General features: G+C 41.8%; 2 protein-coding genes and 1 long non-coding RNA gene across 11 annotated transcripts in view; 1 reads left to right on the top strand and 2 right to left on the bottom strand.

Annotated features, from left to right (window-relative positions):
• RIPOR3 (RIPOR family member 3) overlaps window positions 1-8946 on the bottom strand; it is a 53547-nt gene extending 44601 nt beyond the window's left edge. For 4 of the 8 annotated variants that reach the window (XM_030007563.2, XM_041122521.1, XM_030007567.2 and 1 more), the window contains exon 1: window positions 8824-8946. The gene's annotated coding sequence lies outside the window, so the exon portion shown is untranslated. Of the gene's footprint in view, window positions 1-3215; window positions 3280-8528; window positions 8602-8823 lie in introns of those variants that run through there. The other 4 variants (XM_041122520.1, XM_030007568.2, XM_041122519.1 and 1 more) reach the window with 3 other exon arrangements.
• Window positions 1-14182, bottom strand: part of LOC115338763 (translation initiation factor IF-2-like) — a 31791-nt gene that overhangs the window by 11778 nt on the left and 5831 nt on the right. The window contains exons 2-3 of one of the 2 annotated variants that reach the window (XM_030007573.2): window positions 9634-9716; window positions 3288-4313 (exon numbers count right to left, since the gene is read on the bottom strand). In XM_030007573.2, the coding sequence (XP_029863433.1) occupies window positions 4174-4313; window positions 9634-9716 (223 nt within the window). In that variant the 3' untranslated portion in view covers window positions 3288-4173. Of the gene's footprint in view, window positions 1-3287; window positions 4314-9633; window positions 9717-14182 lie in introns of those variants that run through there. The other variant, XM_041122530.1, reaches the window with a different exon arrangement.
• LOC115338764 lies at window positions 9321-11450 on the top strand. Its single transcript, XR_003922524.1, has 2 exons — window positions 9321-10646; window positions 10831-11450. It is a non-coding gene; the product is annotated as an uncharacterized LOC115338764 (long non-coding RNA).

Genomic DNA, 14182 nt, shown 5'->3' with positions numbered 1-14182 from the left:
AAGGACTTTGCTAGTACAGATGTACTGCTATAAAGCATCAGGGAAAAGAATAAATTGTATTAGCATACAACACTGCCATATCAATATAGCTGCAGAAGCTTTTAATGTGATATGCCTACATCATTAAAAAAACCCCTCAACTGAGACAAAATTATAGCAGTACTACATTTAAGCGCACAACAAATGTTAGTATGGCTACATGGCAATTGTAGAACAACCACAACTCTCAGTTTATAAAAAAATCTGTGGATAAGTCCTTCATGCCTCATAGAACAAGACTTATTTTGGTGATGCAAATTGACTTAGTCTATGTTACCCAGATTCTATTACTTACCTATAAGCCAATTATAGTTGAGACCACTCCCACAGAGTAAGATTGTGCCACTTGACAAAACTGAGCCCCTTGTAAGAAAGTTCTCAGTTCCCTTTCAACATGGAAGGAGTCAATTGTAATGCTAACACGCACACTGACTCAAGAGTGTGAAGAGCTCTTACCCAAGACCAAGTGTATCAATCAGTTCACTGTACATACTGATCCTTAGTTCATCAGCTGCTATTGTCCTAACAGAAGTAGGACAAAGTGTCACCTTCAGAATGTGGTAGAGCTGCAGAGAGATCTAACACAAAAATGGGTGGCCAAATGCATAGTCCATATTCACATAGCTGTTGCTTGATCGATAATTTAAGGAGTCCTGGTAATGGATGAGATCACCAGAAAAGAGCTTTAAATTTCAGGACAACACACAGGCAAAACAGTTAAATATCACAGTATTGTGATGACTCCAGTGATATCAAGGGTACTATGTGTGTACTGATCTGCTTTTTTGGCATCAGACAGGCACGATTTGTGAAAGACATAATCATCACGTATCTCGCCAGATGAGCCTGAGATGATGGTAGCAGTGTCCAGAATGCTGAAAGGTGCTATAAGCAGAACAGTGATACGCCTTCCCATTAATGAGGAACCATGCCTGGCTGGAGAGGCAGTAGATAGAACAGTATGTCCCTGTGATGTTCTATGTCCCCTGGCAGTTCTCCCAAACTTGCAACATGACCCTCCACCCACCAGTGCATGGATCATTGATCTTACGAACTCACATTTGTGTTCCTGTACAGAATTGTCGTTGAGAATGCCTAGCCCAGAGAACTTACTGGCAGAAAATCACTCATGGGTGATCTTCAAAATTCAGAAATGGCCATTCAGATACAAGATATACATGTTGACAAGTGATTCCAACAATATAGTAATTCAGATCTAGAATTAAATCCAGATCCTGACACAGTCACAGCGGCAATGGCAGACAGTGCATTCAATGTTATAATAGAAAAATGGTGGTTTGCTCCATATGACTTGGCTCCCTCAAGAGAGATATTTTACAATAAGCTACACTTTTACTGTATTGTAAAGATAATCTGACAATTATGGGTCAAAGTATACTTGCTTATTGCTTTAAATGAAACTAAAACCAGTCAAATTCATACACGTAGGGGGGGAATAGTCATCATGTATTATTACAGCTGTGGAGAAAACAAGCTAGGCTGGGCAGATGCAGAAATTGTGTCTGGACTGGAGATCTTACCAGAAGATGCAGTACATATTCTCATCCAAAGCCTTCTCCTGCAGAGCACATACTCCTTAGACTTGTGGTTTTCTTCTTGAAGAACCCAAGCTCAAGCAATTTTGAGATACTTTGCACTGCTACTTACTTGTTTTGCACTTCTGATGTTTGTTTGCATGCAGCTGGGATGCCTGTGCTGATTTTCTAAGGTTATTTAAATTCTTCTTTATTTGTTAACAAATTATGTTGGTTGCACAACACATTGGCATGTGAACGCTTCAGAAAAAGGGAGGGGCACAACTCAGCTCAGCCTCAGTGGAATTAGGAACAAGATCCAATGACTTCAGCAGAGTTACACAAAGGATAGTTCTATTGTTTCAGTGGGAGTTGTGGTTAATTAAAGTAGTGTTTCCCGTCAGCTTTCTACATGCAGGACTCTCTTCAAAGGTGGCATTACCTTCAAGATCACTGTGTGGGCTTCCATTTCAGACAATGAGTAACAAAAGCCTAGTGACAGATTTTCATAAAGTCTGGGCATATACTGTTGTACTAAAAGCATGAAAAAAGGCACACAGCACTGTGCAGTTATATATATCTATACAACAAACATATAGTGATGCTGAAGCTGTGATGTTACTGCTGGACTTAAACCAATGCATTTTTAGACAGGATCCATTCATTTTAACTGCTCTTTCGTTTTGTCTTCCATTGTAAAAAACAGGTAACTAACTTGCTACAAATCAATTATCTTCAAAACTTTAGAAAAGTCTGTGAACTTTCTCTGTAGATCAAGTATTAGCCACATTTTCACACAGTTACCCAATATGTACTCTCTATTGTAATAATTGCTCAAACAGCTGCATATGCATTTGGAATATCTGTGTCAAATCTTTTTGAAAACCCTGGCCTACTATTTTAACTTTACAGATCTCATCAAACAAAATCCTTCCTTATAATCTGGAGAAACCTTCCAAACCCTTTTTGTAAAATTTAAATTACATAATGTAAAAATTGCAGAAATTCAGTGCATAGGTAAACTGAAGGTTATTTACATTGTATTTTGTCTGTACTAGCAGAACTACAAACCTATTCACGCTAACACTAAAGCAGTAAACATTAAGATTTTAAGGCACACTGAGGTCTTTGAATTGCCGCCCTAATTATCTGTTGAGTCCTAGTACTGGAGAATGACAATATAAATAATAAAACAGAGGTTATGTAAGTGCAGAGAATTATGGAAAAAATGTAAGTGGAAAGTACATATTTTTAAAATGCACTTGAATAACTCAAATGCAGCTGAACTGTCATTATACAGACTTTCCAGTCTTATTCAATACTGGATTGAAACCAAGCACAAGAAATTTCAGGGCCAAAGGACGTCTTTAAGAAAATTGTAAGTACCTATATTTCTAGTTTACAATATCTGTCTGGGAAAGCTCTACTGCCTAAAGAAAGACTAACCTATCTTCTCATGGGATCAAACAAAAGGGATGTGAACTAATTAAGGGGATGTTTGGATCAGCTTGCAAACAAAAGGACTGATTCAGCCCCAAAGAGCACCCAAACCAGAAAGCTGGATTCAAATAGCTGTGGTCTCCTAGCGAAATATGGATGCAGATTCAGATCCAAATTTTACACTGAAAGTTCATTTCTAACCTGTGCATACAAAAGCTCTAGGCCCAGCTCTGCATTCCTTCCACACCCAGAATTGGAGTTCTGCCTGAATAAGGTATGCAAGAGAGAAATGAATTTCTTATCTTTATGGCAGATCTTGTTCGGTGATGTACATGCCTGTGAACCTGCCAAAACTCAAATGTGTGACATTGTATGCAATCTAATGCCAAAACTGATAGATTTCAAAAGATTACTCTTGTAGAACACTTAAAATAAGGTCAAACTATTTTAATAAGCATAAGTAACTATTCCTATATCTTATATACCTGGATAAATTCTGATACTTCTGTTATAAATAATTTTTATCAATGGAAAAGTGAAGATCCCAGATTTGAATAAAAAATGAGTAACAAAAAGAATAAATTATATATTTCCAAACTGAGGGGCATTTAAAAGTATGACTATATGAAAAAAAGATTTAAAAAAAATAAATTTCACAGAGGGAAAATATTAAACAAACAAAAAATAAAAGAAGGCTTCTCGGCATAACATTTTATGTCCATTATCCTCCAAAATCATAGGGTAGTGTTATGCATACAGATGCATATGCTAAAATTTTTCCATCACTCCAAAGAGACATGAACTTCATCCTGGTTTTTGATAAGATAAATGCAATTCTGTTTCCTTCAGCTACCCATCCAGCAGTATTTCAAAATTTGCAGTGAGAAAGACCTTCCAAATGCATGAATGACAAAGAACTGTGGAAACAAGTCTCTTTATCCGTGGATCTTGGCATTTTTTAAATTTTCACAGATTTTTCAGTCAAGTTTATACAAGAAAGGTCCACCAGTATTAGTTACAGATGCTGTATTTTATGATATGTCTATGACAAAATTGAAATCCTAGTGCAGACAGAATTCCATGAGCATTTTTGTTAGTTTAAATTAATTTGGTCAAAAATCAGCATAAATTGTAGAAGAAAAATCTCTTTTTGCAAATACTAGATGTATCCACATCTGGAGTATCTGACACAATTATTACACGCGCCAACCTGTTCTGCTGTAGCTGTGGCCTTCCTGGATGTTTTTTTCGTTATTCTACCCCAAACAGTATGCAAAAGCGTAGGATAAAGATGCCTTTCTGTGGTCAAAAAAGTGAAAAGGGGATATTAAGGTAATTTGTGTTGCATTTTGTTCAGACAAAAAAATTTTGTAATAGTTGAGAAAAGTATATGTTGAATAGAGTATCCTGTGGCAACTATTCTGAGAAAAAGAAATGCTAGCTAAGCTAGCTAAAATCAAGGGCTTTGGCTGCTTTAAGGCTTCCTAGGCAAGATTAAATCAAAATATTTCCTATATACATTCCCTCTTTTCACCAGCATGTCAACTGTAGTAAGTAAGAATGTGCTACTAATTCTCAGCGTCAAAATCTGGGATAATTTTATATAGTCAAATGTTTCCCTACTTTCACAGAAACAACTGTTACTGGAAATATCTTCCAAAGCAAGTTGCAAGTGGAGCTAAGTAAATCAGCTAGCACACTGCACACTTTTCAAGGAAAAAGTTTCTAAAAATTAGTTAGGATTTAATAAAAAATGTCTCTGAGGTACGTAACTCATGCCCATAATAGATATTTTTCAATTTTCAACCCTGTATAGAGAATTTTAAAATGCTAACAGATGTATGAAACAAAAAAGCAAAATTCTCCCTTATTCTCTGCTGTGCACACATGTAACACACACAGAAACCAATGAGAGGCTCTAAAACATTTTCCACTAGAAAGACAATTTGCTCGCAATTCCTTCTCCCTTTAAATTGTTTCTGTGGCAACACATCTGGTGCTATAATTCTGGGCCAGAACATTAACTATCCTGAAAGAAGAAAGTTATGTTGTTGTTCTCGTCTGCAAGAATGTGAAGCAGAGAGAGATCTGCAAATACATGTAATCAGGTAACCTTTTTCGCCTTCATAGGTGCACAGAATATTAGCTACTTATATTTATGCATTGCTTAAAATTACAAGTTTAAAAATGTTTCTACAATGGTTAGAGAAAACTCTTGTGGTGAGCACACATTCTGTAAGCCAGCTTTTTTAAACAAAATGATGAGTGTTTTGTTATTGCTCTTCCTACCATATGAAATAAGTGAGGAAAGTATTCAGCTAAGAGGAGCAAGGTTCATTCCCTAATCATAAATATAACTCTTCCTACATAATGGAGAAAGATTGATATTGATTTCTTATCATCTTCCCAGTACTATGTAAACATTACTGTATTACCACCATTTTGCAGATGAGATATGTCAGGAGGACATGAGGCCAAAATGTCTGAAGTGTCTGTTAAATTCAGATGCCCCTATTATTAGTTACCCATACTGAAACATGCAGCCCTTGGCTCTCTGAGCTCTTGAGGACCAACAGATTTTACTGGCCTTACTTGAAATTATAGGAACCTATTAGTGCTTAACACAAGTCTTGGACATCCCAGCTTGAGCATGCCAGCATTCTCAGAATTTGTAGTCCGAACAATTTGGTTAGAGAGAAAGGAAAGAAAAACAAGAATAAAAGCTTACAGCCCCAATTCAGTTTGCTAAGTCAACAAGTGAATGTTTTTTTTAATCACTAATAATCCTGACAAGTCAGTCTGAAATCTTAAAGTCATACTATATGACTATAATCCAGTGAAAGTTATTATGGATATTTTACTGTGCAGCTGAGATTGACACCTCAAGATACAAACTCTGCTGAGGATCTTAATTCATAATACAAGGGCCAGACCAATTTGCAAGGGCTACTGCATTCACTTAACTCAGCCTGGAGTAGCAAGAGTTAAAAAAATAATGAAAGGGGGTTTTTGCTACTCCATCAAGCAGATCAGGAATGAACTCATGGAAAGAACATATCTTATGAATAACAAAATATCACCGACACAGTTCCTTTTCCAATAATAATTGCATTTTAAGTTCCTCATGAAACAAATTTTATTATTTCATTTGAAACAGCTAAATTCAAATCTAGATCAGTTACACATAAATCAGCTTGCTAACTATACTTACAGTATTTTCTGTATTAGTGACAAAGAAGACAAGATCATCTTGGTGTTCTGATCCTCTAAATTGCTAATGATTAAATGCATTGATTGGCTGAAAACCAAGTTTTTTTCCCTAAAAAGTTGAACTGAATAAAAATTATGGTTTTCAGGCATTCTGTCTCTGAAGACATACTGGTTTAAAGCAATCTGTGCTCAGGGAGAATAAACTGGCAACAAAAATGGAAAAGTTGAAAAAAGTGGATAAAAACTGGTATTTCATAAATATGTATGTCCCTTTTGTACTTTGGAGGCGCCATCTTACGATCAGAATTAAACCCAGGACTGTGAGCACCTGCAGTCATCAAAGGCCAGCTGATGTCCTTTGCAAGACTTGCTGTCTGTATAATTTTGGATTGTCACCAGCCAATCACCTTCCAAAATCCAGTTCTGGCCAATAACAATCTGGATAATTCAACTCTCTCTGTTCCTTTTTTCTCAGCCTTTTGGCTAAGATCAAGTGTGTATATTTAACTAATATTAAACCTACTATTTTACATAAAATATCTCCTTCAATTCCAATCTAACCTTTCTATTTATTTCAGCCAAATGGCATAATTAACAAAACTTCTGAGACAGTTCTCACTCCTTTGCTTTATCTTGTATAACTTTCTATGCACAGAACCTCCGTTTTGTCCTGGTGCACTATAGATCCACATCATCACTTCTCAAACCCCTGAGAAAAAGACACATTAAAGTCGTAACTCTTCCCTCCCCATTGACTGAGTCTGGTTTCCCTTTCTGGCCATAATGGCTCTATTCCACTTCTCAGGTTCTTTAGGAGGATATTGCAAAGGAATATTTGTGAAGGAACTAGCTGTGGAAGGGAATAAAGTGATATCGGTGGATCTGATATTACAGGGTCCCAACTCCCTACCCGGATTGCTCCTAAGGAACTCAGGGCTAGAGTGAACATAGTAGAGCAACTGTACGGCTGCTCTTTGTCTTGACAGAAGGAAATCATCTCATCTTTATACTACCCCTTAGGGAATACCGTTACATAACTCACTGTTTGGCCTATATTTTTTCCCCATTCCTGGCTCTATGCTGTTAACAGAAACACCACTGCTTCACTGCAGTTACTGACTGACTTGAGAATTGAGCAGTAGGTAGGGACGCAGGACCTGTCATCTCAGGGAAGCCCTTTAATTCCTCTAAACAGTATCCAGACTCTAATCGGAGGAAAATTTTACCGAGGTAGTTGTTCGCTACCATATCGCACGTGTTGTATCTCATACAAGTTTCTCTCTAGACCTGGGGCATAAAGTAGGCTTGGCCTGCCATTCAGTAACAGCACCATCCCATTTTGGCAAGTTTTGTCCAGCTTTTCCTGCACTACTACATGTGGTGCTTATGTCATCCACTCTGCAGAATTCAGAGCAGCAGCGTGTAAGTGATCAGCTGCACAAGAAATTAACACAACAGAGAAGAAGTTTCTAATATGCATGCTCCTTTAGACACCATATCTTTCTCAGAGGTGTCTCTCCGTTCAACATTAAATGTTCCCTCAGGTACATTTTGCATTGTTTACCACGCTTACAAACGATCTTCCTCTGCTTTTTTTTTTAATTAAGGTCTTTCCAAAAAGAATATGTAATGGCCCTCATTAATAGGTGTAGCTCCCATTTTACAGCTGTCAAAACACAGGTAGAGACGGATTAAGCCTTGATCCCAACAAAGGAAATGACTGAATCAGGAGTTTTGAGTACTGGTGCTGTACTCTGACTCTAGTTCAATACTCAAGAAATGGCTCGAGGAATACGTAACCTTATTTTTCAAATTCCTTCAAGTTTCTTTGGTCGATGAACAACTCAGTTTCCATATGGCCCAACTTATTTAAAACACTTTTTAAAAGGGGAAATTAAACTCTGTCTGAAGCAAAACGTAACTGGGCTGTGACCCAAAACCTCAATTCGTATTTATGAGCAAATAAAAGGTAATCTCTGCACAGGCAAAAAGAGTTAACTAAAATATAACCGGCCCATACAGTGACACCTCCAAAACGCAAACCCTACAGGATGGCATAAACGTCGTCCTGCCCCTCTTACTCTTCCACCTGCTCCCGCCAGCCGCCCACCTCCCAGGGGGTTCCTGGGTGTTTCCCGACGTGAACGTGTTTACCCCGGGATAAAAAGCTACCGCACCTCTTCGCGCCGGTGCGGCCTCTGCCGCAATACCAGCATCCTTCGAGGTTTCGTACAGACGCCCGCAGACTCCCAAGGAGCCCAACCCCGCCGGAGGCCACATGCCCCCTCCCACGCTCTCACCTACCGATGCGGTGCCGGTGCCTCCCCGCTGCCCCGCGCGTCTCGGACACCCGTGTCCCTGCCGGCCGCCCGCCCGAAGCGGCGTTACCGACGCGCCCCTGTCCCGTACCTCCCGCCGCCGGGCAGGGCGGGGGGGGGGTGGCGGTCCGGGCTCCGCCGGCGCGCAGCGGGCGCCTCTCCCCGCCCGGAACCGTGGCCGGAGCCGGCACCCCGCGCCGCTCCCCCCCCCCCCCCCCCCCGCCCCGGTTGTCGCCGGCGGGCCCGGCTCCGCGGTCCTCCGCGGCCAGGTGTTTCCTTACCTGCCCTCTCGGCGGCGGGGCGCGGAGAGCGGCTCCGCACCGCTCCCGCGGCGGCTGTCGGCGGCGCGGAGAGGCAGGGCCCGCCGGGAGGGCCCCGATAGCCGCCGCTTATCGCCGCCGCCTGTCACCCGGCCGGGCTGCGTTTCCAGGAAGCCGCGGCTCCGCAGCGCTTGTTTGCTGCTGGATGCCGATCGCCCCGTCCCGCTCGCTGCCTCCCTCCCTCCTTCCTTCCCTCCCTCCGACCCCCCTCATCCTGGCAGGGGGGCTGGGAAAGTGCAGCGCGGCTCCAGCACATGCCGAGCCTGCGGTCACGGCCCGGACCCTCTGCTATTAATCAGGGAGCATCCCAAGCGCCCCCTTGCTCACTCCAGCTGTTCTACTCCAGGCCTCGGCGCGCCGCAGGGCAACGACAACCGGCTACAGACGCGGGGACACCCGCCCCCCCCCCCCCGGTTATTCCTCCGTTCCCCTGTCCCGTGTGTCCCCCCCAAGCTCTTACCCCTCCACTTCTTCTCGGGCACTTTCTCCCGTGCCCAGATTCCCTCCCTTCCCATCTGCCCCATCCATTGCTCGCTCCTCCTCTGCCCCTGCCCCACGCTGCCTCTTCGCTATCTCTTTTAAGTCTCCCTCCTCTTACCACCCTCAGCCTTTCCCTAATCATCACCTTTCTTTCTCTTACTGCCTCCTCCCTCTTTCCACCCTACCCTCCGCATAGGTTTTCTATTATCGAAGACGTGGGATTTGCTGTGTCTTGGATCCTTTGTTAACCAAAGCCCCCTCCAAGTCCCTTCTGCGGCACCCACTACTGACCTCCTTGGTGCTTCCTCAGGCAGGTACCGTTCCTGGAGAATGAGCTCCCTTCTGCTAGCTTTCTAGACACCTTCCAGACAGCCCTGGCAAAAAGATGTGAAATTGTGATGTAGAAAGCAGGCTGAAATCCTCTCGGGTTCCTTGCCTCACCACAGGAACCCACACAATCACACCTCTTTTCTTTTGAACAATGCCTTGCCAGGCCTTTTGTAAACACCAGCACACAAACGTGTTCCTGCCTTGGGCAAAGCACCTCGGTTTACCGTATGTCTCATTCCTCTTCCATTTTCCCCTATGTTTTTTAGCACCATTTCCCCATAAGGTTAGCATGCTGATTGACTGACAGCACGGGAAGCTAGACACTCCCCATGAGGAAAATGAAATGACTGTACAGAATTTGGACATGCTCTACAGAATTTGGACATGCTCTTACGGTAACTTTATTACTAATAGTGTTTGCTCCCCTTTTGACCATATTCAGCAACATCTAGGACACATACCAGACTCTTCCATCCTGTTTCAGGAAGTTAAAACACAAACTAAAGTTCTCAAAGCACCAGACGACCAGAGATCCCATACAACAACCTGTTAAGGCAGAGTTCTTGCTTTCTTTTGCAGTACTTTATGAAGTTGATTAGGATTTGTATTTTTCTGTGTGCATGCTTAAAGGAAAGTCTTGAAAGAGGCAAGGGAAGATCTCTTGCGCAGCTGAATATGCTTTTAAGAAGATGCATGAGGGAATTGACACATGAAAGTGAGAGCAATAAGAGACAAAAACAGATGGGCTGATGGACTTGGCTGAGCAAACAATTCAAGCACTTTGGGTTTTATATATATTCGAAAGAACGCTGCTGAGATGCAAGTAAAAGTGGGTTGCATACCAGATCTTGAAACTGACTGGGGCTTGGAGCACTGAAAAAGGCAATGGTGATACACCATGAAAAAGTCTAGTATCAGAGCTGGTGTACATAGCAAGACAAAGGAAGGAGATGCAAATACATGGACCTTTACAGGTAAGTACATGACATATTCTAGTAATTGTAACTCTACTAACTGTTCTCTTGATTTTCCTAGTATTTTGGGTTTTACGATCAATCAATCAATCACACTGACTGCTTGAAGAATCCCGCCCCCCCAGCAAATTTAACTGCAGGTGTTCAAGATGCAGCCAGCTACACGTCCTGCCTCTCTGCTCAGGTCTTCCAACCTTACAAGACAGTCAGCAAAGCTGGATGTGTGCTCCAGCCTCAGACCCACCAGTGTGAACGGTATCAGACCAACTCACGCAGCACAGGACTATGCTGAAACATGGACTGTGAACTGCAGCAGTTTAAGTACGGACTCATGTCTTCGCGTGCCAGCCCCACAGCAGGGTGGAGCACATAGGGGCTATTTTAAATCAACTTAACTGGATTTGCAGGAGGACATTTGTCAGAACACCAAATCTCTGCAGGAGCCCTACACAACCAGTTGACCAAAACCCCTTTACTGTTACTGTCATTTCCTCCTAAACATGAGACTTATAATAAATTTCACAGACCAGATCCTTGGGTAATGCAAATGACCAAGGTTCCATCGCTCCTGGTGCAGATGTCCCTATTTACTTCAGCTGAGGATTGGCCTTACTATGTTTTTATTCCAGTTTATTTTTTATGATCTTCATTTGCTGTGTCTTCATCTGGTGTGTTTATGTGGCTGGTGCTTGGTTTTCATTATTTTTAACTGCATTTCAGATTATTTGCTCTATGGTTTTGTTCACATTCTCCTTTTCCACGAAATTCTAATAAAACACTTGGCTACAGATTTCCCAAATTGAATACCGATGTTTAGTGCAGCTAATTATGTAGCAGGGTTCAAAGCGAGTTCTATAATGTAACAATTTACATATTCTTGAAAACAATGGACACAAACCTACAAATTATTGTTACAAGCTAGTTTCACATTATTCTGGAATTTCCTTTAAAAATACATATGTTTAGTATTCTCACACATATGAAAAGCAGTAAATACTCCATTGCTGGCACCATTGTAATATTTACAATGAAAAAATAAAACACACTCTGATGTCTCTCAGACCTAAAGGGACATTAAAAAAATGCTAGTACATTTCTTCCAAGGAGCTCAAAGCACTTCACAAAAGCACTTCACAAATTCGGCCACTCAATATCTATCAAGTAGTATGCCAATGATATACAAAGATCATTTTACAATGAAATATTCAGGGTGGTTGCAACAACATTATACATTTAGTGTTTCAGCCTCACCAGTGTTCTGGCATAATCAGACTAACTATGATTTCATTGTTTAAGTACTGAATTAAGTAATTTTTGTTTGTTTTCTAAACCAACTGAACTACAGACAGCAAACTCTGTGAGCAGACCAGGCTTCTCAGGAAGATCCAGGCTAAAGTGACTTTTAGAAAGGCCGCTATAAACCATAACTCTGTTTATAACAACTCAGTAGTTAGGCCTATTAATACGATCCTTCACACCAGGCTGACTTGGAGAAAACAGTATTTTTTCTTGCTACTCTTAACGCAAGCAATATGTAGGCAAACATTTGCTTGTGTCTCCACCTCACCCTTTTTTATTTCATATTCTTTTAATTTTAGAATGCTACTTACATTTTAATAAATATGAAATAATCTGCATAGAATTAGATTATCTATCAATCTATCAATATATTGACTAGGTGCTTTCATTGCTGTAACACAACAAACTTCAGGCCATGTTATAACAAACCATCCCTACAAAAAGAGGATTTACTCAGAGTTTCTGAGGGTGTGTTATAGTAAGATTAAACTGTAATTACACACGTCCAGAATTCTAAGCACATGATTATTTTTGCTCCTTTGTGCCTCTATCTGCACTGAAGTTTACAGTTCACGGTATTATAACTCAGGAGGGAAACTAAGAGATGAGCCAACAGAAGCAAAGAATATCTTCTAAAAGCTGAATGCAGCTGGGACAGTGGCTGAACTCACATGGATTCAGTATTTCCAAATGTGACATACATGGAAAAATTGAATTGCTTTTCTACTCCCCTTGGCTTGTACTTTTCTATTTTTACTTATTACCACTGCATCAGTACTATTTGGTTAACAAACAGTGACAGTTCTACTATGTTAGCGTACAAACGTCTGTCTGTTTAAACTCTGTAGTTTCACAGTGGGTTTGCCTTGTTCATGTATGCGGGCATAACAATACTGAGGAGAAAAAGCCTAAATTAATTTGAATTGTCTAAATATGATAATCGTTTTATATTTCCCTAAAAAAGGCTCCTAATAAGGGTTTTACATTTTCCTAAAATGTTGCTAACTTCATCTTACGCTTTCAACAATAAACCGATGAAATAATTAAACGACTGTAAGGTTAATTTCACAGATAAGATTACGAATACACGCAAGGTTCCGAGAGCAGCTGTTGTACTAGAAACACTCGGTACAGACACGGCCACGACGATAACCAGCAGCTAAACACGACGCTCACCCCGAGTCAGTCCCAGGCCCCGCCCCCGGGCCCCGCCCCGCCCCGCCCTCCCGCCGACCGCCCCGCCCGCCCCAGCCCCTCCCGCGCCGCGCCGCCGCCGCGCGCAGCGCCCCCTGCCGGCGGCTCCCCGGCCAGCCGCAGCGCCCGCGGCAGCCAGGGACAGCACGGGCCCGGGTAAGGCCGCGACAGCCTCCCACGCGTGATCTAAAGGGACAATCCCCAGGAGGTTCCGCTCTCGAGTGGCTAACCCACCTTCTGCACATACGTAGTGCAGTCCGGTCCGCGTTGCAGCGCGAGCATCGCAGGCGCTTTCCAGTACTCCTTTTTGAGCACGCGTGAGCGATCTTGGATGGCTCGCGAATTATCCAGTAATAACTCAATCATAGTGAGTAATAATGAATTATTTTACAAAAAGCTATCGCTATTTTTGCAACTGGATGCAGGTATCATTTGCGAAACTGATGAATTTTCTCACAGTCAGACAAGACACAGAACCCTAACAGGTCCTGCGCTTACTCCCCTTTCTGTCAAAGCACTTTGACGTGGCAGTAGGGCCAACTTGGAGGACACAAATTTGTTTCGGGCAGCTCTGAAAGAAGGCAGACACAGAAAAGCATGCGAGCTCAGGCAAAGGGAGTCAAATGCAAGATTTCTGAAACAGTACCTGCGGAAGTATGGGGCAGGAGGGGCTTGCTTACGAGAGTGATCTACAAACTTGCTACTAAGTGGTGTCAAAATAACATGCTGACAAGCAATGCAGAGTGTTTAAACATCACACCTTGGAGGACATGAGGACATAAAGACAACACAGTCCAATCTAGCTGTGAAGCAAGGTGCTGGGCAACAGGAGCTGGATATTTATAGAAGATTAAACTGGTAGAATCCATAGTAGCTCATTCACTTTAAAGCTCAAATGTTATCCTTGTTTGATAGGAAATTACTTTTAACAACTGACAAAGCCTAATAATTTGCTGTATAAGCATACTGTGTGTATTCACAAATAATTTTAAAATCTATCAACGGCCATTCTGTATAAAAACGTTCCTTTGTAGTGAAAGGCA

Source organism: Aquila chrysaetos, chromosome 3, assembly GCF_900496995.4.
Source record: "Aquila chrysaetos chrysaetos chromosome 3, bAquChr1.4, whole genome shotgun sequence".
Classification (NCBI taxonomy): Eukaryota; Metazoa; Chordata; class Aves; order Accipitriformes; family Accipitridae; genus Aquila; species Aquila chrysaetos.
The sequence above is the reverse complement of the archived record's forward strand: the minus strand, read 5'-3'. Positions and strand labels throughout refer to the sequence as shown.